Source organism: Macaca nemestrina, chromosome 18 (genome assembly GCF_043159975.1).
Source record: "Macaca nemestrina isolate mMacNem1 chromosome 18, mMacNem.hap1, whole genome shotgun sequence".
Taxonomy (NCBI): domain Eukaryota; kingdom Metazoa; phylum Chordata; class Mammalia; order Primates; family Cercopithecidae; genus Macaca; species Macaca nemestrina.
The window spans coordinates 76,671,285-76,695,440 of NC_092142.1; the positions used below are offsets into that span (position 1 = coordinate 76,671,285).

The 24,156-nt window shown below is 42.9% G+C and overlaps 1 protein-coding gene and 1 long non-coding RNA gene across 7 annotated transcripts in view; one reads left to right on the forward strand and one right to left on the reverse strand.

Annotated features, from left to right (window-relative positions):
• The first annotated feature begins 647 nt into the window (after positions 1 to 647).
• On the forward strand, positions 648 to 19,973 carry LOC105491239 (nudix hydrolase 7). 4 transcript variants are annotated; one of them, XM_011757446.3, is made up of 5 exons: positions 648 to 781; positions 3,577 to 3,730; positions 13,998 to 14,156; positions 14,810 to 14,903; positions 19,294 to 19,495. In XM_011757446.3, exons 1-5 carry the CDS (start codon positions 747 to 749, stop codon positions 19,362 to 19,364), a joined length of 513 nt encoding a protein of 170 aa, XP_011755748.2. In that variant the 5' UTR covers positions 648 to 746; the 3' UTR covers positions 19,365 to 19,495. The 4 variants fall into 4 exon arrangements, with proteins under 4 accessions (XP_011755748.2, XP_011755747.1, XP_011755745.1 ...); XM_011757445.3 differs by lacking the exons at positions 13,998 to 14,156; positions 14,810 to 14,903 and adding an exon at positions 13,564 to 13,677 and having other exon boundaries at positions 19,294 to 19,973; XM_011757443.2 differs by lacking the exon at positions 14,810 to 14,903 and having other exon boundaries at positions 19,294 to 19,971.
• Positions 19,684 to 24,156, reverse strand: part of LOC105491237 (uncharacterized) — a 77,675-nt gene continuing 73,202 nt past the window's right edge. For all 3 annotated transcript variants that reach the window (XR_011616583.1, XR_011616582.1, XR_011616584.1), the window contains one exon: positions 19,684 to 19,821. This is a non-coding gene — a long non-coding RNA (uncharacterized lncRNA). The remainder of the gene's footprint in view (positions 19,822 to 24,156) is intronic.

Here is a 24,156-nt window from a genome sequence, read left to right on the forward strand (position 1 = left end):
CTGCATCCAGCCTTGTGTGATTAATTTATGTTTCTACCATTTGACTGTGAGCTCCACGTGTCTTTTCCCTAGCTGTGGGATCTGCAAGTGCTGACAGCAGTTCAAAAAAGTTGAATGAATCACCTTAACCTTCCAGCAACAGTGGATGCGAGTATAAAATCCTATCACCTCACCAGCACGGTATTTTTTTTCCTTCCTTCCTTCCTTCCTTCCTTCCTTCCTTCCTTCCTTCCTTCCTTCCTTCCTTCCTTCCTTCCTTCCTTCCTTCCTTCCTTCCTTCCTCCCTCCCTCCCTCCCTCCCTCCTTCCTTCCTTATTTTCCTTCCTTCCTTCCTTCCTTCCTTCCTTCCTTCCTCCCTCCCTCCCTTCTTTCTTTCTTATTTATTTATTTATTTTTTTAACTCTTCCAGCTCTAAATTCCACAACTCCTGTACCTCTTGCTTCCATAGAAGCCCAAGGAGCCGGGCAGAAAGTGCTTTGCGCAACCGGGGAGACCCGGCCCTAAGCCCCGCCCCGCGCCTCTAGTCCCGCCTCTGGTCATAAGCCCCACCCCGATCCCAGCCTCCGACCCCAGAGCTAGCCCCGCCCCACCCCTGTCTCCGCCCCTGACCCCGTCCCGCCCCCTGTTCTAAGCCCCGCCCCTCTCTCTGGCTTTAGGCCGCGCCCGGGCCCAGAGCCGCTCTGCGCAAGCGCGACCGGCAGAGCACCTCCGAGGAGTCCGCCCGGAAACAAATATTCCCCAGGGCAATGTCACCACCTGGTCTTCCCCAGGAGCCAGACAGGTAAAGCCTTTCCAGGTCCTGGCGCCCCGAGCTTGGCCAGGCCCGGCCTTGATAGCAGCGGAGCCACCGAGGCCTTTAGTCCGGGACCGATTTTGCAGCTTCCGCCAGTCCACCTGCGAGCCCCGGATGGGAGCATTCGCCTCCAGCAACCCGTAGGGTCCCCGAACTTTTGCACCTGCTCTGGCCAGTAACGGAGCCGGCTTTAGCCACTATGGTTTACATACACGCTGCTCCCCTTCCCAGCCGGCTTGGCTCTTCTGCAATCCGCGTCTCCAGAGTTGGACCCCAGGACCCCCGAGGGTGACACAGCCCTACACCAGGCAGCCCCAGATTCAAGTCCCCCAGTGGCTACTTCCAGTTGTGACCTTGGGTCTGTCAGTTACGTAAGCTCTCTGACCCTAGAGGTGACCCTGTGATCACTTGCCGGGCTGTTGTGAGGATAAAATGAGAAACGTGGAAAGTGAGACCATGCTCAGAACGGGGTGGCTGCTACTGCTGTTGATATCTTGGTGATTATTCCAGCGGCCAGTCCCTAAAGTGGACAGATACGTTTTTGCAGCCTTGTACTTCAGCTGGTTTCTCTGGTCACTTCTGCGGTTTCTGGGTGGTTAAAAGCCACCATTCCACAGTTTCCTTTTCTGGAGGCGGGCCTGCGAGCATCAGATGTACTGTGCAATCCCCTGTGCCAGCATTCAGTGATTGTTTCCAGGCCATTTGGTCGTTGAAATCCACTGCTGTTACCCAACCACATCTAGTGAGCACCCTGCCATCTAGAAAGAGGCAAAAAATAGCAAATACCTCCTGCAAACAACTGCTTATCTAATGATGGGGAGATTTATGACAGTGGTTACCATTCACTGAGCACCAGCTGTGTCCCAGCCACAGTATATGAACTGCATCATTTAATCTGCATACATATCCTCAAGCCTGACACAAATGAAGATGAAACTCAGAGAAGTCATTCCTGTACACTTTTTTTTTTTTTTTTTGAGACAGTCTCACTCTGCCGCCCAGGCTTACAGCACAGTAGGCAATCTCGGCTCACTGCAGGCTCTGCCTCCTGAATTCAAGCGATTCTCCTGCCTCAACCTCCTGAGTAGCTGGGATTACAGGCATGTGCCACGATGCCCGGCTAATTTTTGTAGTTTTAGTAGAGGTGGGGTTTTACCATGTTGGCCAGGCTGGTCTCAAACTCATGACTTCAAGTGATGCACCTGCCTCAGCCTCCCCAAGTGCTGGGATTACAGGCGTGAACCACTGTACCAGGCCTCCTATACACATTTGAAGCCAATTCTGGGTATCTTAAACATCTGATTCTGCCCACTATGCAAAACTGTCATCCCACAGAAAAAGTAAAACCAACTGTTCCTTTTCTAGGGCTGCCATAACAGAGTACCACACACTGAGTGGTTTAAAACAATGGAAATGGTCTCTCATGGCTGGAAGTCCGAAATCAAGGTGTCAGCAGGGCCACACTGCCTTAGAAGGCTCTGGGGGCAACCTTTCCTTGCCTCTTCCAGTTTCTGGTGGTTTCTGGCATTCCTTGGCTCACAGCAGCATCACTTCAACCTCTGCTGCCATCTTCACATCTTCTTCCCTGTGTGTGTGTCTCTGTGTTTTTTCTTCTTCTTTAATTTAATTTTATTTTATTTTTTATTGAGTTGGGTCTCACTCTGTCACCCAGGCTGGAGTGCAGTGGTGCAATCATGGCTCACTGCAGCCTTGAACTCTAGGACTCAAGTGATCTCCCACCTCCACCTCCCAAGTAGCTAAGAATAGAGTTGCATGCCCTATGCCCAGGCTAATTTATCCTTTTTTTTTTTCTTTTGTAGAGACAGGGTCTTGCTATGTTGACCAGGCTTGTTTCAAACTCCTGGGCCCAAGCAATGCTCTCGCCTCAACCTCCCAGTTTTGGGATTACAGGCGTGAGCTACCGCACTTGGTTTGTTTCTGGTTCTTATAAGGACAACAGTCATTGGATTTAGAGCTCACTTTAATTACATCTAAAAAGATCCTATATCTGAATAAAGTCATACTCTGAAGTTTGGGGTAGACATGAATTTCAGGGGTGAGGAGATACTGTTCAACCCACTATACAAACTAGCAGCAAAACACACCTGTCAAAAGGACCAAAACAAGTCCACATAGGAAGGCACCATTTGTGGTTATAAATCCAAATACTTGCATATTATTGGGAAATTGTTCTCAAAATGTGTTCCCCTGTCCACAGCGTCAGGAACACTGTCATGTGGGAGTTTGATACAAATGCTAATTCTCAGGCCCTACATGAGAGTTACTGAGTCACAGTCTGGGACTGAACCTAGCAGTCTATGTGACAGCCAGCCCTCCAGGTGATTCTGTTGCTGCTAAAGTTTGGGAACCACTGTTATAAGGCAGTTGAAGACACAGGAGTTTGAGAACAAAAGGGCCAGCTTAACAGAAGGTGGTCTTCTAACCTTAACAATGACGTTTTCATCAAACCTGTCTTCTCTGAATATAATTGTGGATTTCAAAATTCAACTATTGCATTATTGAAAAAACATTTTACCATACTTTATGTTTCAAAGAGAACCTGTGTACTAAACTGTGTGCTTAGGAGGTTTTTTGTCATTTTCATCCTGCGAACACCATGCAATTTAGATATTATCATTTCTGTCGTGTTATTGAAAAATACACAGAGAGTCAGAAATGGCAAACTCCTAAATACACAACAAAGCAGAAACAGAGGCGGGACTATAAGCTTTTTACCGTAACTCTGCTTACTAAAATGTCTGTCTGGTTTGTTTTTATTTTAGAAACAGTTTGCTAGATGATGCTAAGGCCCGCTTAAGAAAGTATGATATTGGAGGCAAATATTCTCACTTGCCATATAACAAATATTCCATCCTTTTGCCATTGGTGGTTAAAGAAGGAAAACTCCATTTGTTGTTCACCGTCCGGTCAGAGAAGGTAGGTGGACAAAAAATTTCCTGCCCTTAAACCTCAGGACATCAGAAAACCTCACGAGATTTTGTCACTTGCACACATTTCGATGCCAAAATTCTCAAAAGGGTTTTCAGAATTGTGATGCCAGAGGCATACAACCACAAGTCACGGCATAACATGGTGTTTCTTGGAGAAGGTTTAACAAAGAAAATGAAGGAATTTAGTTAGCAAGCAGTTTAAAATGCTTTCAGACTAGGGTTACCTAACCTTGGTGCTATTGGCCTTTGGGGCTGAATAATTCTTTGGTGTGGAGACTGTCCTGTATAACGTGGTGTGTTTAGCATCATCCTTTGGCCTCTACCCACCAGATGCCAGTAGCACACACAAACACAAGCTCACAAACGCCTTTGTCCCTTTGTCCGGTATGCCAGTAGCATACACACCACAAATATCTTCAGAATTGCCTATTGTTCTGGCAGGATTGGCGGTGCCAAATTGCCCCCACCAAGGGCCACTGTTTTAAACTATCCCACCCCCAGTATAATGTGAAAATACTAGAGCACAGAAGTTAACAGCCTTGGCTCTAAAGCTAGCTATCCATGTTGAATCCAGGCTCTCCCCTTGCCAGCTGTGACTTTGGCCTAGTTACTTACCCTCTCTGTACTTCAGTTTTTTCACTTGTAAAATGAGGACAGAATATTAGTTACTGCTTCATACAGCTGCTATGAACATTTCACAGGATAACAAATGTAAAGCACCTATACAACCCTGGTACTTGGCAAGCAAGAATTCAGTAATTTTTGGCTGTCATCGTTAGTGTCAAGTGGCAGACATGACCTGAAGTTTTGAGATAAATGATGTCACTGTAAGGAAATATTGGGCTGGGAATGGAGTTTCTGGCTCACCCCTTGTATTGGTCCATTCTTGCATTGCTATAAAGAAATACCTGAGGCCAGGCGCGGTGGCTCACGCCCAGGCGCGGTGGCTCAAGCACTTTGAGAGGCGGAGGTGGGAGGATCACGAGGTCAGGAGTTTGAGATCAGCCAACCAAGATGGTGAAATCCCATCTCTACTAAAGATACAAAAGAATTAGCCGGGCGTGGTGAACACGCCTGTAATCCCAGCTACTCAGGAGGCTGAGGCAGGAGAAACACTTGAACCCAGGAGGTGGAGGTTGTAGTGAGCAGAGATTGTGCCACTGCACTCCAGCCTGGGTAACAGCGAGACTCCATCTCAGAAAAAAAAAAAAAGAAATACCTGAAACTGGGTAATTTATAAAGAAAAGAGGTTTCATTGGCTCATGTTTCTGCAGGCTGTACAGGAAGCATGACACAGGCATCTGCTCAGTTTCTGGAAAGGCCTCAAGGAGTTTACCATCATGGCAGAGGGCAGGGGGGAGCAGGAGCAAGAGAGAGAGTGGGGAAATGCCACACACTTTTAAATGGCCGCGGATCTCATGAGAACTCACTCACTATCATGAGGACATTGCCAAGATGATGGTGTTAAACCATGCGTGGGAAATCTGCCCCCATGATCCATTCACCTCCCACCAGGCCCCAGCTCCAACAATGGGGACTCCAATTCAACATGAGATTTGGGCAAGAACAAATATCAAAATTCTATCACCCCCGCACCCATGAGCGCAATCACTTTCCCTTGCTGTGGGGAACTTTCAAGGAAAAGCTGGTGAAGCAGTCATTTTAAGGTTATCCACGTACAAAAAGAAAATAAGCCATGTTAACAGGCTTTTAAAGCAGAATAATGAAAAGTATTTTGTTTTTTTTTTAAAAAAAAAAAAAAAAAAAAAAGCCGAGGAATCAGCCAGAGTTTTGTGGATGTAGAAGTAGACTTGTGCGGATTGCGTTCGATCTGAGCCAGGCAGAAATGCCGTGAACTCAGGACATGATAGAAATCCAGGTTCCAAGGGGAGATACTTAAATGGAAACCAGGGGACCAGAGTCTATTCCCAGCTCTGCCAGTAAGCACAGGAGAAGCACTTACATATATTTAAAAATTATCAGATATGGCCGTGTGCGGTGGCTCATGCCTGTAATCCCAACACTTTGGGAGGCTGAGGTGGGTGGATCACCTGAGGTCAGGAGTGCAAGACCAGTCTGGCCAATATGGCGAAACCCCGTCTCTACTAAAAATACAAAAAATTAGCCAGGCGTGGTGGTGGGCGCCTGTAATCCCAGCTACTGGGGAGACTGAGGCAGGGAGAATTGCTTGAACCTGGGAGGTGGAGGTTGCATTGAGCCGAGATCGTGCCACTGCACTCCAGCCTGGGCAACAGAGCAAGACTGCATCTTGATAATGAATGAATAAATAAATAAATAAATAAATAATAAATAAAATAGAATTATCAGACAAACAATAATATAAGAAATCTAGACAATACTACAAACTCAACCAAGAGGGTCTCTAGTTTCTTTTGTTTCACCCAGAGCCACTTTTGCCCGTCTATTATTAAGGTCACTTTTAAAAAACTATTTAAATGTAATTCAATCTGATTGTAAACACTATCTGGCTGTGGGGGTGAGAAATTCCCTCTGGCGCTCTGCCCCTCACACAAGCAAGGGGCTGGTACGAGATTTCCCCCCAATGGATGGGGAGGGCAGGGCAAGAAGTGGGTTAACCCTTCTCAAATGTGCATTCTCCCAGTAGCTCTGGAACCTTGAACAAGTTTCTTTTTCTTTCTTTTTTTTTTTTTTTTTTGAGAAGGAGCCTTGCTCTGTCACCCAGGCTGGAGTGCAGTGGCGCCATCTCAGCTCACTGCAACCTCTGCCTCCTGGGTTCAAGCAATTCTTCCGCCTCAGCCTCCCAATTAGGTGGGATTACAGGTGTGTACCACCACGCCTGGCTAATTTTTGTATTTTTGGTAGAGACGGAGTTTCACCATGTTGGTTGACCAGGCTGATCTTGAACTCCCGACCTGAGGTGAGCTGCCCGCCTTGGCCTCCCAAAGTGCTAGGATGACAAGCATGAGCCACCACGCCTGGCCTGCAAAGTTCTTAAATCTCTTAATCGCCTCAGTTTTCTCATCCCTAAAAATGGGCCTGAGAACAGCACCTCATGCGTAGGGTTGTTACAGCCTGAAAAAGATCTGTAAAACGCCCGGCACGGCTGCTGGCATGCCATAGTGCTGCATGCTGTTGGCTGCTACCTATGTTTTTGTTTTCTCCTTGTCCAGGCCCACCTTGGATAAGGAACTCCTCTCAGAACCCTAGATCCCTGGTGCGCGGCAAAGAGCTGGCAAACCCCTTTCTCCATAGCACACCTGGGCAGAGCCCTTCAAGCCTTCAAAGCCACCCACTTTATAGCTTTCAGGAATTAGCTGCCCTGCACTATCGGTCCTCCTCTTCCCCACACCCTTGACCTTACATCCGTCCTCTGTCCCCTCTTCTACCCTCCTCCAGCCTCCTCCCTGCACCCCATTCTCTGGGACTGGAAGTAGGCAAGAGAAAATTCAAGAACAAAGCAAAGATTGAAGTCTTAGGAAATTAGGCTGCAGCTTTATTTGGCCTCTGAGTAGCATTTCAGAAGGTTTTATTGAATAAAAATATGTATACTATTAATCAAAGAAATGACTGATAGCTTTTGTACCAAGAGCCCTTTGCAGTGCTAATAGTTTTTGATTAGTCAGTTTTAGAAATGAGCCTATTTTCTTCAAAACAGTGTAATATTTTCTTTTTTAAAAACAAAACTAAATAGACAGATAAACTTGTAGAGATTTATCCTATACAACATGATGTTTTGAAGTATATATTCACTGTGGAATGACTAAATCTGGCTAATTAGTATACTACCTCACATAGTAACATATTACCACACATATTGCTCACATAGTCACATATCACCACACACAATACCTCACATAGTAACATATTACTATACATATTACCTCACATAGTAACATATCACCGTATACATCATATAGTAACATGTCATCACACATATTTTCTTCAAAATAGCACTTAAAAAAAAAATGTAGGCTGGGCATGGTGGCTCACGCCTGTAATCCCAGCATTTTGGGAGGCCAAGGTGTGAAGATCACCTGAGGTCCGGAGTTTGAGACCAGCCTGGCCAACATGGTGAAACCCCATCTCTACTAAAAATGCAGAATTAGCTGGGTGTGGTGGTGCATGCCTGTAGTCCCAGCTACTTGGGAGGCTGAGGCAGGAGAATCGCTTGAACCCAGGAGGCAGAGGTTGCAGTGAACCGAGGCTATGCCACTGCACTTCAGCCTGGGTGACAGAGCGAGACTCTATCTCAATAAATAAATAAATAAATAAAATTTAAATCAATAGATAAAATTGTATAGATTTATCCTGTACGACATGATGTTTTGAAGTATCTATTCACTGTGGAATGACTAAATCTAGCTAATCAATGTACTAACTCACATAGTAACATATTACTATACATATTACGTCACATAGTAACATATCATCAGACATATTACCTCACATAGTAACATATCACCACACACATTACCTCTCATAGTACATATTAACACACATACTACCTCATGTGGTAACATCTCACCACATACATTACCTCTCATAGTAACATATTAACACACACAGTACCTCATATGGTAACATATCACCACACGTAACAATCTCACATAGTCATCATGTTTGTGGTAAGAACACTTTATATCCACTCAGCAATTTTCAAGAATACAGTATGTTAACTATAGTCACCATAGTATAAAATACCTCTCTTGAATTTATTCCTCCTGACTGGCTGAAACTTTTTATCTTTTGGCCATCTCCCCAACCTCCCCCAAAACCACCTCAGCATGTGGTAACCACCATTTTACTCTACTTCTATGAGACCAACTTTTTAATATTCTACATATGAATGAGATTATGTGGCATTTGTCTTTCTGTGATTGGCTTATTTTACCTAACGTAATTTCCTCCCGCTTCATCCATGTTGTCACAAATGACAGGATTTCCTTCTTTTTTATGACTGAATAATATTCCTCTCTGGATGTACATTTTCTTCATTCACTAGCTGATGGACACTCAGGTTGATTCCATATCTTGGCCGTTGTGAACAATGCTGCAGTGAACATGGGTGTGCAAATACCTCTTCAATGTACTGATTTGATTTCCTTTGGATATATAACCAGTAGTGGGATTGCTGGATCATATGGCAATTCTGTTTTTAACTTTTTGAGAAGCCTCCATACTGTTTTCCACAATGATTGTACTAATTTACATTCCCACCAACAGTGTGTGATCGTTCACTTTTTTCCATATCCTCAACAATGCTTACCTTTTGCTTTTTAGATAATGGCCATTCTAAAAGGTGTGAGGTAATGTCTGTCCGTGGTTTTAGAGTTTTCCTGGTGATTAGTGATGTTAAGCATTTTTAAATATACCTTTTGAGAAATGTCTATTTAGGTCCTTTGTCCACTTTTTAATTGGGTGTTTTTTGTTATTGATATTGAGTTGAGTTCCTTATATATTTTGGATCCTAGCCCCTTTTATGGTTTGCAAATATTTTCTCCCATTCCATAGATTGTCTTTTCAGTCTGTTGAGTGTTTCCTTAGCTGTGCAAAAGCTTTTTAGTTGATGTAAGCCCATGTTTTTATTTTTCCTTTCATTGCCTGTGCTTTTGGGGTCATATTTTAAAAATCATTGCCTAGACCAAGGATAACATTTTCTTGAGAGTAGTGTTCTCACTAAGCCAGAATGGTCTTTTCCAATTCCTATTACCTATTAATTGGAATAGGTGTACAAGGCAACTTGAGTAGAATTGGTATGCTATGAGATAGTTTTGAAAGCTTTCAAAATACAGTCATGTGCTGCAAAACAGCGTTTTTCCATCAATGATGGACCATATATACAGTGGTGGTCCCGTAAGATTATAATGGAGCTGAAAATTCCTATCACCAAGTGACATCACAGCAGTCATAATGTCATAGCACAATACATTACTCACATGTTTGTGGTGATGCTGGTGTAAACAAACCTACTGTGTTGCCAGTGGTCTAAAAGTATAGCATATACAATTATGCACAATATATAATACTTGATAATGACAAAAATGACACTTCTGGTTTATGAAATTTACTACACTATTCTTTGAAATCATTATTTTAGAGTGCTCTTCTTCTACTTATTTTTTTTTTTAAACTATAAAGCAGCCTCAGTAAGGTCCTTCAGGAGGTATTCCAAAAAACACAGGCATTGTCATTGTAGCAGATGAGAGCTCCATGTATGTTACTGTTGCCCCTGAAGACCTTCCAGTGGGACAAGAAGTAGAGGTAGAATACAGTGACATTGATGATTCTGTGTGTTGTATCTTAGTTTTTAGCAAGAAAGTTTAAAAAGAAAAACAAAAATCCTTAAAAATAGAAAAAAGCTTCTAGAGTAAGGTATAAGGAAAATATTTTGTACAGCTGTATAATGTGTTTGTGTTTTAAGCTAAGTGTTCTTACAAGAGTCAAAAAATTAAAAATTAAAAAGTTTAGAAAGTAAGGAGTAATAGTAAGCTACGGTTAATTTATTATTCAAAAAAGAAAAAGGCCAGGGGTGGTGGCTCACACCTGTAATCCCAGCATTTTGGGAGGCTAAGGTGGAGAGAATCACCTGAGGTCAGTAGTTCGAGAGCAGCCTGGCCAACATGGCAAAACCCCGTCTCTACTAAAAATACAAAAATTAGCCAAACATAGTGGCAGCTGCCTGTAATTCCACCTACTCGGGAGGCTGAGGCTGCAGTGAACTGAGATCACGTCACTGCACTCCAGCCTGGCCAACAGAGTGAGACTCCATCTCAAAAAAAAAAGAAAAAGAAAAATATTTTTATAAACATACTATAGCCTACATGTCTAGTGTTTATGAAGTCTAGAGCAGTGTTTAATGTCCTAGGCCTTCACATTCACTCACCACCCACTCACTCACTGACTCACACAGAGCAGCTTTCAGTCCTGCAAGCTCCATTTATGGTAAATGCCCTATACTGGTGAACCATTTTTGATCTTTTATACCATATTTTTACTGTACCTTTTCTGTGTTTATATACACAAATACTTACCACTATGTTACTATTGCCTGCAATATCCAGGACAGTAAAATGGTGTACAAGTTGTAGCCCAGAAGCAGTAGCTACACCGTATAGCCTCAGTTTGCAGTAGTCTATACGATCCAGGTTTTTGCAGGTGCGCCCTGTGTTGTTTGTGCAATGATGAAATCGCCTAATGCATTTTTCAGAATGTGTCCCTGACTGTACATTTAAAACAGGCATCATATCAGGTCTGTATTTCTGTCAAGCCTGATGACTGCTTGGAGGTGCCTCTGTCCCTGGCTGCCTTGGAGTTGAACATTCTAACAATAAAGCACTTTTTCAGAGTTGCTCTAACATTAGGTATATTTCTTATGCATTTGGTGAGACATATTTGCAGTGGGTGGTGAGCGTTCAAGACAGTAGAAATATGTCCATCAACCTTCTTTTCACCTGTTCTCATGACTGTAATTGAGGTGAAGATGTCTTAAGTATTTAGCTATGGCAGCAATTTCTGCAGTGTTACTGATTTATCAGCACAGAAGGATTTAAAAAAAAATTTTTGAGCCTTGCCCAAATGAGGCTGTGGACTATAAAATGTCAAAAAGTGTATCATGGCATTGTCTTAGTCCTCTCAAGCTGCTAGAACAAAACACCTTAGACTGGGTGGCTTATAAACAACAGATATTAATTCTCAGAGTTCTGGAAGCTGCAAAGTCCAAGATTAAGCTGCCAGAAGATTTGGTGTCTGGTGAGGGCCCTGTTCCAGTTCATAGATAGTCATCTTTTTGGTGTCCTTACAGAGAAAGGGGCAAAGGGTCTGTTTCGGGCCTCTTTTATAAGGGCATTAATCTCACTGATGAGGGCTCTGCCCTCATGACCTAATCACCTCCCAAGGGCCCCACCTCCTAATACCATCACCTTAGGGGTGAGGATTTCAACATATGGATTCATGGGAGAATAAACAACCAGGCCATTGCAGGCATCTAGTTTCTCCTTACATAGATATATTGGCCTAGGTGCTAACAATGGCAACATGATCTCTTGATTGAGCTTCTCAATGTCCAGGACTGACCTTACGAGTTCTCATTATTAAATATTTAATGTGGCCAGGCACCATTCCCGTGCATCCACTCCACCCTCATGGAACAATCTTCACAGCTCTGTGAGGAGCACACTGTCATTACCCCATTGCACACAGTTGGAAAGAGGCAGACCCAGGACTCTTGCTGAGCCTGAGGGCTCCTGGACAATTCAGGAGAGAAAGGATAGTGGGTACTAGGCACGAGTGGGCATAAAAGAAATTGAGGTCACTTTGCTGAGATATTTGGCCCTGCAGAAGAGAGAACAGTGGAGTGTTTGTGCCTCTCCACTTCTGCCCAAGATATGAGAGAAATAATTTTGAAGACACAGATAAGAAAGGGAGTAATTTTAGGATGCTATAAATAGAGACACAGTCAGTTCTCCTAAAGGCAGGAAGGAATGGAATCAAGGAAGAAGGCAATGCAGGGAAAGAGGAGACCTCTATTCCTTTACCAACACACGCAAAGATAAACATAGATGCCAATACAATGCTAATAGCTCCAGGGCCCATATTTTCTGTGTCTTACTAAACTTTTGATAAATGCATGTTGTACTGATTAAAACCACAAGCTCGTAAATTAAACACTGGTTTATATTCCAGCTCACTGAGTGAACTTGATCAGGTTATTTAGCCTCTGTGAGCCTAAGTTCCCTGTATGAAAGTAGAAATAATAGTAGTATAAGAGTAGCTTATGGCCGGGCACAGTGGCTCAGGCCTGTAATCCCAGCACTTTGGGAGGCCGAGGAGGGCAGATCACGAGGTCAGGAGATCGAGACCAGCCTGGCTAACATGGTGAAACCCCAGCTCTACTAAAACCACAAAAAAATTAGCCAGGCGTGGTGGTGGGCGCCTGTAGTCCCAGCTACTCGGGAGGCTGAAGCAGGAGAATGGCGTGAACCTGGGAGGTGGAGCTTGCAGTGAGCCGAGTTCGCACCACAGCACTCCAGCCTGGGTGACAGAGTGAGACTCTGTATCAAAAAAAAAAAAGAGGGGGAGAAAGAAAAGAGTGGCTTACCTGCCCATCAGTGCATGAGAGGATAAACAAACTGTGATATATACATACAATAGACTACTATTCAGCCGTAAAAAAGGAAGTACCAATACACGATAGAACATGAAGAACCTCAAAAACATATGTGAAGGGAAAAATGCCAGACACAAAAGTCGAGACTAGGTAAATCCACAGAGACAGGAAGCAGGGACAGAGGGAGAGGGGAATGAGAATCAACTGTTGTATGGGGTTTCCTTCTCGAATGATGAAAATATTCTGGAACGAGATAGTGGGGATGATTGTACAACACAGTAAATGTATTAAATGTCTCTTATTTTCTTCACTATAAAATGGTTACTTTTATGTGAATTTCACCTCATTCAAAAATTAGTAGCTGATAGAACGGTTCTGAGGACCCAGTGGGTAAAAAATCTCTGTGAAACAGCATGCCCAGGATATGATAAGCACCCAATAAAGGACTCCACAAAATTATCTGTTGATAATATTGCCCCTTATATTATTCTTTCCGCTTTTTTCCCCTAGCAATGTCAGTCTGTTTGTGTGTGTGTGATTTGATCATGCTGGTGGATTTCTTTATTGTACTGTCATCACAATAGTGAGTGAGTTCTCACGAGATATGGTTGTTTAAAGTGTGTGGCACCTCCGCTCCCGCTCTGTCATCACAATAGTGAGTGAGTTCTCACGAGATATGGTTGTTTAAAGTGTGTGGCACCTCCGCTCCCGCTCTCTTCCTCCGGCTCCAGCCGTGTGAAATGCTTGCTCCTCCTTTGCCTTCCATCATGATTGTAAGTTTCCCGAGGTCTCCCCAGAAGCCGAGCAGATGCCAGCATCATGCTCCCTGCACAGCCTGCGGGACTGTGAGCCAACGAAACCTCTTTTCTTTATAAATTACTCAGTCTCTGCTATTTATTTATAGCAGTGCAAGAACAGACTAATATAGTGTGTGGTATGTTTTGCAGAGAAATAGAATAAAAGTTAGCAGTGAGAAAAATTTTCAAGGTTCGTTTCTTTAAAAGGATTCAAGAAAACACATTTTTGGGCCATGAGGGTTTTGATACCACCACCTAGGTAGGAATGGTCTCTGGTACAAAATCGAAGTTCAGTAAGTATTTGTTGAATGAATAAATAGTTCCAAAATTAGAATCCCACATTGTAGTGCTGTTCTTTCTATATCCAGCTAAGAAGGGCCCCTGGAGAAGTTTGCTTCCCTGGAGGTAAGCGTGATCCTACAGACATGGATGATGCAGCCACGGCTCTCCGGGAAGCCCAGGAGGAAGTGGGGCTGCGTCCTCATCAAGTGGAAGTTGTCTGCTGCCTGGTGCCATGTCTTATTGATGTAAGGGTTTCCTCAGACACTCGAGCGCCGTCCCCAACCCCAGGTGGATCTACTGTTCTCAGGATTCCACATTTTCCAAACATAACCCCAAAGAGTACTGTACATAAAGTCAAGAAACCAGGTTCTCCAATGGACATTGCCCCTCGTGAGCCAAGTGGCTGTGGGCAACCCCTTTTGCCTCTCTGGACCCCATCCAGAAATAAAAAGGGTTGAACTCCCATCAGTGGATTTCAAACTGGGTGCCATAGAACCCTAGAGGGATGCCTCAGAATTATTAACATTCAGTTCACATTTATTTTTCTCCAGTATACATTGATTTTGAGAGTTCAGTTGAAAAAATAACACACACTCCAATGTGCTGGATACCAAATTTTAGCCCCTTGGAGACCACCAATGCATTACTTCTGCCATAAAGATACTCATTTTTCTACATACTATAGAATAAAGCCTCTCTGTAACACATTAATTGAATGGACCATGAAATCACTAGGCAAGCTATTTAAAAACTATTACTATTCATAACTGCATTTGTGTTGGATCAGGATTTCCTTGATAGTATAATATACATCAAAACATATTTAAAATATTTTTTAAAATGAATTTTGGAGCTGATATAACCAGATCTTATTTTCTTTTTATTTTATTTTTTATAGAGATGGGGGTCTCGCTTTGTTGATGAGGCTGGTCTCGAGCTCCTTTCCTCAAGCGATCCTCCCACCTCAGCCCCCAAAAGTGCTGGGATTACAGGTGTGAACCACTGTACTCAGCTTCAGATCTTACTTTCTATTGGTTCACCACAACAACCTCATTGTTGTACTAATTGACTTTAGAAGGGGTAAATATTGTATTAATAAGTATGATCTTGGATAACAGCATGATTTTACCATATAAATGTTTTAATAAAACCTTTAATTTTAACTTTAGAATAGCAGTAGACTGATGGAAAAGTCGTGAAGATAGTACAGAAAGTTCTTATATGCCATAGACCTAGTTTCCCCTATCATTGACATCTTACATCACTGCATACATTTGTCACAACAAAGAAACCAATGTCAGCATGTTACTATTAACTGAACTCCATGCTCTGTTTGCTTTTTACTAGTTTTTCTACTAATGTCCTCCTTTCTGTCCTAAGATACCATATTGTATTTTGTGGTCATGTCTCCTTAGTTCTCTGGTCTGTGTTAGTTTCTCAGACTTTCTTATTCTCATGACCCTGACAGTTTTGAGATGTAGTGGCCAGGTATTTTTAGAATGTTCCCCAATTTTGGTTTGTCTGGTATTTTTCTCATCGTTAAGCTGGGGTCATAATTTGGGAACACCAGAGAGGTGAAATGCTCTCATCACACGATATCAGGGGTAGGTATAAACTCTTAATGTTTTATATATTGGGCTTTTGGGTAAGTTTTTATTTCAAAAGAACAGTCCCACTGTTGCCTAACAGTTAGAAAACCAGTGGGTTAGAACATCCTTTATGTGCCATTTGACTAAAGTCTTGGTGGTACAGTGTTTTGAAGATCAGTGATGCTGAGACAATGTCTGTCTTAATTGGGTCGTTTTTAAAAATAGAAAGGTCAGCACCCAAGGGTGGTTTTGTTTGCAAGAAGCTAGTGGCCACTAAATAAATGTTTTCTAAGTGTGTGTGTATGAAACCGGGATAGAGACATGGAATTACACGAGAAATGTGTCAATTACTTTTCCATTTTGTTTTCTAATGGGAACTCTTTTCAGTTGATTTCTGCAAATCCACCAACATTTGGAGGATTTACTTTAGAAATCAATTAACAAATTTAGCTATACTGATTAAAAGTTTCCAAAATGAGACTAACTCCATTCCCAAAGTCCCCAGGTGCTACTGAGTTCCGCATGTGGGTGGATAGAATTCGGCAGTGTTAACAGGAAAATTTGTTTATGGGAGATTCTGGGGGCCAGATACTCCTGGAACAGGAGATTTCTAAAATGGCATGATTGAGAGATTAAACAAAGGCTTTAAAGAAAGGTCTGCTGTGTTTGGAAGCACAAGGGAGGGTTACTTTGTTTTTTGACCCCTGCTAATTTTTAAAATGTATCACAAAATTGTCATTTATTAAAAATTATAAGCATCATCTAATCTATGTGGCTCTTAACCTGGAGTGATTTTTCCACCCTGGGGAATTTGGTAATGTCTGGAGATCATAGCTGGGACGGTGTTGTTGGCTTTTCCCAAGTAATCTCGAGTCCAGTGATCTCGGCTCACAGCAACCTTCACCTCCCTAGTTCTAGCAGTTCTCCTGCCTCAGCCTCCAGAGTAGCTACCTATGTATGTACCTGCTACATAAACCTTCCAGGCAGGCTGTGACACCACAACCCCCACCCCAGTTTTCCCTTTTGCCAAACGTTTTTGTACTTCTTTTTGCAAAGGTCTCTGAAATATACCCAGGAGTATGAGCAACATGTCTGTGGTTGAATCCAGTTTCTGCCAAGTATTTACAGGATGTGCCCTTGGGCAAGTTTCTTCACGTCTCTAATTGCAGTTGTTAAGGCTTCTTCAAGAGCAGATTGTTGTAAGGAATCAGAGGGTGTTGGGAACTAGACTAGGTGCCCATAAGTTGCGGTCACTAATGGTAGCAGCAACCACGAATATTTACTGAGTATGCATTGTTGGGGCTCTGTCCAGGCCCCTTCGTATTCCTCTTACAACCGCAGGGCTTCTGATGACTCTCCGTTACCAGATAGGGGTCCCAATCCAGACCCTAAAGAGAGGGTTCTTGGATCTTACGGGGTGAGTCCATAAAGTGAAAGCAAGTTTATTAGAGAAGTAAAGAAACAAAAGAATGGCTATTCTATAACAGAGCAATAGCACGTGCTGCTGGTTGGCCATTATTATGGTTATTTCTTGATCATATGCTAAATAAGGGGTGGGTTATTCATGAGTTTTCCAGGAAAGGGGTGGGCAATTCCCAGAGCTGAGGGTTCCTCACCTTTTTAGACCATATAGGGTAACTTCCTGACATTGCCATGGCATTTGTAATCTGTCATGGCGCTGGTGGGAGTGTCTTTTAACATTCTAATGCATTCTGATTAACATATAATGAGCAGTGAGGATGACCAGAGGTTACATTCGTTGCCATCTTGGTTTCGGTGGGTTTCGACGGCCTTCTTTACTGCAAGGTCTTTATGACCTGTATCTCAGTCTCCGTCTGGTGACTAACCGTGCCCTAACCTCCTGGGAATGCAGCCCAGTAGGTCCAAGCCTTATCTTACCCAGCTCCTATTCAAGACGGAGTTGCTCTGGTTCCAACGCCTCTGACAACACTTGGCGGCTTTCTTCTGAATGCTGGCACCCTTGATACTGGAGCCACCTTGCCATGTGTCCTGCACAGAGTGCTGGGAGTGCCTGTGAAGTCACTTCTGGCCAGGCAGTCCTTAACTAGTGACTGACTAGAGCTAGGGAGCATGAAATCCCAGCTCCCTTGTCTCCACATGGGACAAACTGCATTTTAATTTATGGTGCCCTTGCCAGCCTTCTTCCCTTATGAGTCTTGCTCCCCTCCTCCCCTTACCTGTCTCCCCTGGGAGCACTTTCTTAAAACATCACTTGCATCTGAGTCCTTATCTCAGAGTTCACCTGAAAAACTCCATATTCAGAGACTAAGCATTTCCCCCACTGCCAGGTGTGGTGTTAGGTGCTGATAGAATGTTGCCTCTGCCCTTGGGTAACTTAATGACCCCAGATTTCCTGCCCAAGGACATATGAAGTCTGTGTTCCTCTTGTCTCCTCCTGGTCCAGATGTTGACTTTCACCATTATTTTGGTTAATGGTCTGAGTTGTCTCTGTTCCTAAATTTGCTTTCCTGTCTTTAGCTGTCCCTCTGAGAACGTGCTGCAGGCTGGATAGGTCCCAGCCTCACCGTGTGTCTACCTCTCTGGCTTTTCCCACCCACTTTCTCTTGGGATGCTCCAGGAATTCCAATTCTTCTCACTTTCTAATACAAAGTCGGGCAGCTCTTACCAGATCCCACATCCTCACTCAGCCCCAGGCCTCCCTCGCAGGGTTTCCGGCATAACAAGACAGTCTTTCATTTGATAGCACTCGTGTTCATTTGCTTTTTTTGTTTTTATTTATTTATTTATTTTTATTTTTGAGACTGGGTGTTGTTCTGTCACCCAGGTTTGAGTGCAGTGGCATGATCTCGGCTCACTGCAACCTCCGCCTCCTGAGTTCAAGCAATTCTCCTGCCTTAGCCTCCCGAGTAGCCTCTCCGAGTAGTACACGCACACGCCACCACACCTGGCTAATTTGTGTGTTTTTAGTAGAGATGGAGTTTCATCATGTTGGCCAGGCTGGTCTCAAACTCCTGACCTCAGGTGATCCGCCCACCTCGACCTCCCAAAGTGCTGGGATTATAGGCATGAGCCACCGCACCTGGCCACTCATGTTCATTTGCAAGCAGTTGTGGTTGTAAATAGAAATCCCTCTCCCATGTAATATAAACGTGTGTTATATAAAATCGTTCACATAGTTATATATAAGACACATAATTATATGTGTGTGTGTATGTACACATAAATTTTTTCATAAATGGGAATATGTCATAACTAGTATTATATCACTTTTTCTGTTCATAACTATAGCACATTTTTTTCTTTACTGAGAAGGAAAGGTGTCTATCCCATTCTTTTTAGAGGCTACATAGTATCCTATTTTATGGATATAAACCTAATTTATATAACTTAAATGCCTATAAATTAAAGAGTGATAACTTTAGAATTTTGGGCTGTTGTTGAAAGTAATGCTTCAGGTTTATATTTGTATCTTTTCTTACCGGTAGGAATTTATCATACAGATACACAAATGCAGTTCCCAGGTCAAAGGGAACACATTTTTATGATACTGCCAAATTGCCATTTCAAAAGATTGTACTACGTTATGTTCATACAAGAAATCATTTTCAGAGTCATCTCATAGATGCCACCTCAGGTAGGGCAGGATGACTCCCATTTTAGGGGGAACATAAATTTACTTCCAGAGTAAGCTTTCTTCCCCTTCTCCCAGGTTTGGTGTATTTTCTTAGCTCACCTAGAAGTGGCATGATTTTAGTATTTGAAACAGTATCACTTCACTTCTTAACTTCTCTATTTTGTTTTCTGCTTTTAGACAGATGCATTGATAACTCCATTTGTGGGTTTAATAGACCACAACTTCCAGGCCCAGCCGAATCCTGCTGAAGTTAAGGATGTATTCCTGGTGCCTCTGGCCTATTTCCTGCATCCACAGGTCCATGACCAGCATTACATCACACGTCTCGGTCACCGTTTTATTAATCATATCTTTGAGTACACAAACCCTGAAGATGGTGTCACTTACCAGATCAAGGGAATGACGGCAAACCTTGCAGTGTTAGTGGCCTTTATCATTTTGGAAAAAAAACCCACCTTTGAGGTTCAATTTAATCTTAGTGATGTATTATCATCCTCTGAAGAGTTATTCCTGAAGGTTCATAAAAAAGCTACAAGCAAGTTATGATTTACGAGACCAAGAGACAAAGAACTATCCACGAGGATTCTGTGTGTGCTTATCCATAGAACAACAATAACGCCAGCTGTTGGAATTTGACAGGTGTGAATATTTTTTCTGCAGTATGTAGTTAGAATCTTTGCCTCTTTTCCAGTTGCCTTCTATTGTCTGAAAAAGTAAAAGTCATTCAAAAATGAAAAATATGTTTATAGTGTTGCATATTTTTACCCAAAATATGTTAATAATATATTTCTTACACATATAAGAAAGAATATGTGGCACATAGTAGGCCCTTAATAAAGATTTGTTGAATATATGACCATGTAGCATTTACCTTATTTGTAGGAGGCAAATATATATATATTTTTTTCTTTTTTTTTTTTTTAAGACAGAGTCTCTCTCTGTCACCCAGGCTGGAGTGCAGTGGCACGATTTTGGCTCGGCTCACTGCAACCTGCCACTCCTGGGTTCAAGTGATTCTTCTGACTCAGCGTCCCAAGTAGCTGGGATCACTAGCTGCCACTATGCCTGGCTAATTTTTATATTTTTAGTAGAGAAAAGGTTTCGCCCTGTTGGCCAGGCTGTTCTCGAACTCCTGACCTCAGGTGCTCCACCCACCTTGGCCTCTGAAAGTGCTGGGATTATAGGTGTGAGCCACTGCATCCGGATGGCTATATATATATATATATTTTTTAATCTGTTATTACATGTAACAGAAACTTCTGGCCATCCATCAAAACCTATCTTCCCTGTCCCCTATGGTGGTAGAGTTTAAGCTGGGTCCACAGCACTCCAGGTAGAAACAGCATTACTCCAGATCCCTTGCCATTCAAGTGAACTCTGGGACTTAGTTTAGGCCAATGAGTTATGGGTGTAAGTTGACTTTCCAGGTCATCTCCAACTTAAGAGATAAGCCAGTCTCCCTAGAGTCCCTCTAGTTCTTTTATCCATGAGCTGCAACGTGGACTTGTCTGCAACCCAGCCTTGACCATACAAATGAGGACATTTCCTGGGGGAATGGCAGAACCAAAAGATGTCAGAGCTTAAATCAATGAATGACTCTGTGGAACAAAGTAACCTTCCAACCTGGGCTCTTCCCTTGGTACTGTTACATCAGAAAAGAATAAAATTCGGTGTCATCTCTCTGCCACTATAATTTGGAGTCACTTTTCTATAGCAGAGCTAACCAGTATGCTCCAACACCTGAAAATAGCTAGACTATTCGTCTGAACTTGAAGTGTTGTGAGCAGTTAGAAATGGGGATGATCTGACACTTTTTTTTTTTTTTAATTTTTTTGTGATGGATTCTTGCTTCTTCACCCAGGCTGGAGTGCAGTGGCATGATCTCGGCTCACCGCAACCTCCGCCTGCAATTGTCAAGCGATTCTCCTGCCTCAGCCTCCCAAGTATCTGGGATTACAAGCGCCCACCACCACGCCCAGCTAATTTTGTTTTATTTTTAGTAAAGATGGGGTTTCACTGTGTTGGTCAGGCTGGTCTCGAACTCTTGACCTCAGGTAATCTACCTGTTTCGGCTTCCCAAAGTGCTGAGATTACAGGCATGAGCCACCAAGCCCAACTGATCTGATACCTTACATGTAGGTTCTGGGGAACACATAGGATGCCCTCCCTGGGTAGGAGGTGGGGTTCGGCAATCACCATCCAGGGCAGCTGAAATTGAGGAATATGAGAGGCTTCTATGCCTACCAATTGGGAGGGATAATGATGTATGTTTAGAGATCATGAGGGCAGAAAAACAGTGATTTAGAGCATCAGCCCCAAATCAGAAGACAAAAAGACAGACATTCTGTAATGCACCTTGAGGTCTTCTACTTCGTATGTGGGCATCTCCATATATCATGCTTCAGAGTTAGCCTGGGTTGTTTTGTTTAATTATATGAATCATCCTTGAGGCCAGAGAGGCAAGTGAGTCAAGCAACATAACCACAATTCTGTGACGGCAATTTCACATCTTATTGTTATTAGCTTTCTAGAGAACCAAACCATTTTTAATAAGACTTTGTTATAGTTGAAAATGTGATGCCCACACCAAACCTATCAATCAGCCATGCAGCTATCCATTGCTGCCGAGTTTTTCTTTTCTGAGTTGGCAAAGCCAAATACCTGATTGGCTGCTTTATACCCATATATGTTTAAGTGTCAGAAATCTGGCTCCAACCATGAAAGCAGATGTTGGGTACGCTTCCCCATTAACATTCTGTAACCAGCCCTGCGTGAACAGGCCTGAACTATTTCCGAACCATTACAGAAGCATTTGCAAATGTGTATTTACAATCTGACAGCAGTGTAATTGCTGGGTAGATGGTTGACCTCTCTGACAGTGCAGAAAGCCTCCCTTCCAAACTGTCTGTTTATGTGAACTCTCCCAGACCTGCCCAGTCCAGCTGAAGTCAATCTGAGCACACTCATGGCCGCACAATTTATGGGGCAGGATGCTTAGCAAAGGAGATATTGCCCCTTCCTTCTTAGTGGTGTATTTTATAGTATCCATGTTCAGAGTCCTAGTTAAATATATCTGGCTTGAATAAAATAAGTTATTGACAAGGTACAGATCTCAGGGAATCTCTGAAGACACTGAATAAATCAGCTTCAAGAAGGACAGGGGTGCGCAGTCGCTCATGCCTGTAATCCCACCATTCGGGGAGGCTGAGGCGGGTGGATCACTTGAGGTCAGGAGCTCAAGACCAGCATGGCCAGAATGGTGAAATCCATCTCTACCAAAAACACAAAATTAGCCAGGTGTGGTGGTGCATGCCTGTAATCCCAGGTATTTGGGAGGCTGAGGCAGAATTGCTTGAACCTGGGAGGCAGAGGTTGCAGTGAGCCGAGATTGTGGCACTGTACTCCAGTCTAGGCGACAGAGTGAGACTGTGTCAAAAAAAAAAAAAAAAAAAAAAAAAAAGGCAGTAAGGAACAAACACAGCTAACTACCTCAAAGCCAGAAGGATGTGAACCTTCTCTTTTATATCCTATCATTATTGCAACAAGAAACATCTTGAATTGATTGACACAGACATAGAAAAACAAGAGACACTCAGTGCCTCAGTCCCTAATTCTATCTGGCCTAACATGGGTCACCTGGAAGGTTTCCAGGAACCTGAAAAGATGTTCAAAAGCAAGGGTAAGTGGGGGCTAGATGGACATCCCAAAACACCTAATCTCTCCAGTCCCTAGATTTTATAAATTCTCTACATTCTGCCATCCAGACAGTTCAACTCTGTCTTCTTTGCAACCCTGCAATCTTGGTAAAGAAGTGGTTGAGATGGCTGGGTGCTCACACCTAATCCCAGCACTTTGGGAGGCCAAAGCTGGTGGATCACAAGGTCAAGAGATTGAGACCATCCTGGCCAACACGGTGAAACCCCATTTCTACTAAAAATACAAAATCTAGCCGGGCGTGATGGCACACGCCTGTAGTCCCAGCTACTTGGGAGGCTGAGGCAGGAGAATCACTTGAACCTGGGAGGCAGAGGTTGCAGTGAGCCAAGATCACGCCACTCCACCCCAGCCTGGTGATAGAGTGAGACTCCATCTCAAAAAAAAAAAAAAAAAAAAAAGTGCTTAAGAGTGCTGAGTCTGGAATTGGGATGCCTAGCTTTGAATCTCAGCTCCAGTGTCAGCCTATTCTGTGACCTTGAGCAAGTTATTCCTTCTCTGTAGATCTCAGTTTCCTCTTCTGTAATGTAGGAGAAATAAATTCTGTTTTAGGGCTGTCAGGGGTTAAATGAGTTAACACATGTGACCTCTTGACTTAAAGCATACCAAAGCGCTCAGAACAGTGCCTGGGAAATAAGTGCCCAGTTACCTGTGGCTACTAATTATGGTACCATTATAAAACTATAACATTATATCATAACAATAACAATAATCATTGTGATTTCTCTAGTTCAGAGTTAGACGAACATTTATTAAGCACCTATTACGTACCCAGTCTTTCATTTTATTTCATTAACCCTCACATCAACTCTTTGTAGTGAGTACATGCTATTATTATTCCTATTTTTAGATAGGAAACCTTGAAGATCAGGGATGCTACATATTTGCTCCTTGTCACACAGTTCATAAATGGCAAAGCCAACATCCAAACCCACATGCCTGAGTTTCATACCCCATGCTCTTTCTGCTGTAACCACATACTTGAAGATGAAGCAAGAATAGAAGGTTAAATTTACATCTCCCTTGAGTCACCACATGTGAAAGGGAAAGCAATTCAAAGTGAATAAACTAGAAAGAGTGCAGCATTTATTTTTGTCTTCATCATGTCCTCCGGCTTATTCAGCTGGTGCTGCACACAGTGAAATGAGTAATTAGCCAGGATGATTTTAAATAAAATGGAACATACCAATTAATAAATGAAAGTGCTGGCATACTTGCTAATTTAACAACTTGTTCATGGTGCCAGCTTTCCAGTTAAAGGACTGAGAAGAGAAAACGTTCCTCCACCTCTTCGACAAGATGATTAGATATTATCCAACTGTTTAT

Bases quoted from the DNA above. Each gene is read 5' to 3' on its own strand.
- LOC105491239 (XM_011757443.2), top strand. From the start codon at position 747: ATGTCACCACCTGGTCTTCCCCAGGAGCCAGACAG. The intron at 782-3,576 runs GTAAAGCCTTTC...TTTTTATTTTAG, and splicing joins CTTCCCCAGGAGCCAGACAG to AAACAGTTTGCTAGATGATG. The intron at 3,731-13,997 runs GTAGGTGGACAA...TTCTATATCCAG, and splicing joins TCACCGTCCGGTCAGAGAAG to CTAAGAAGGGCCCCTGGAGA.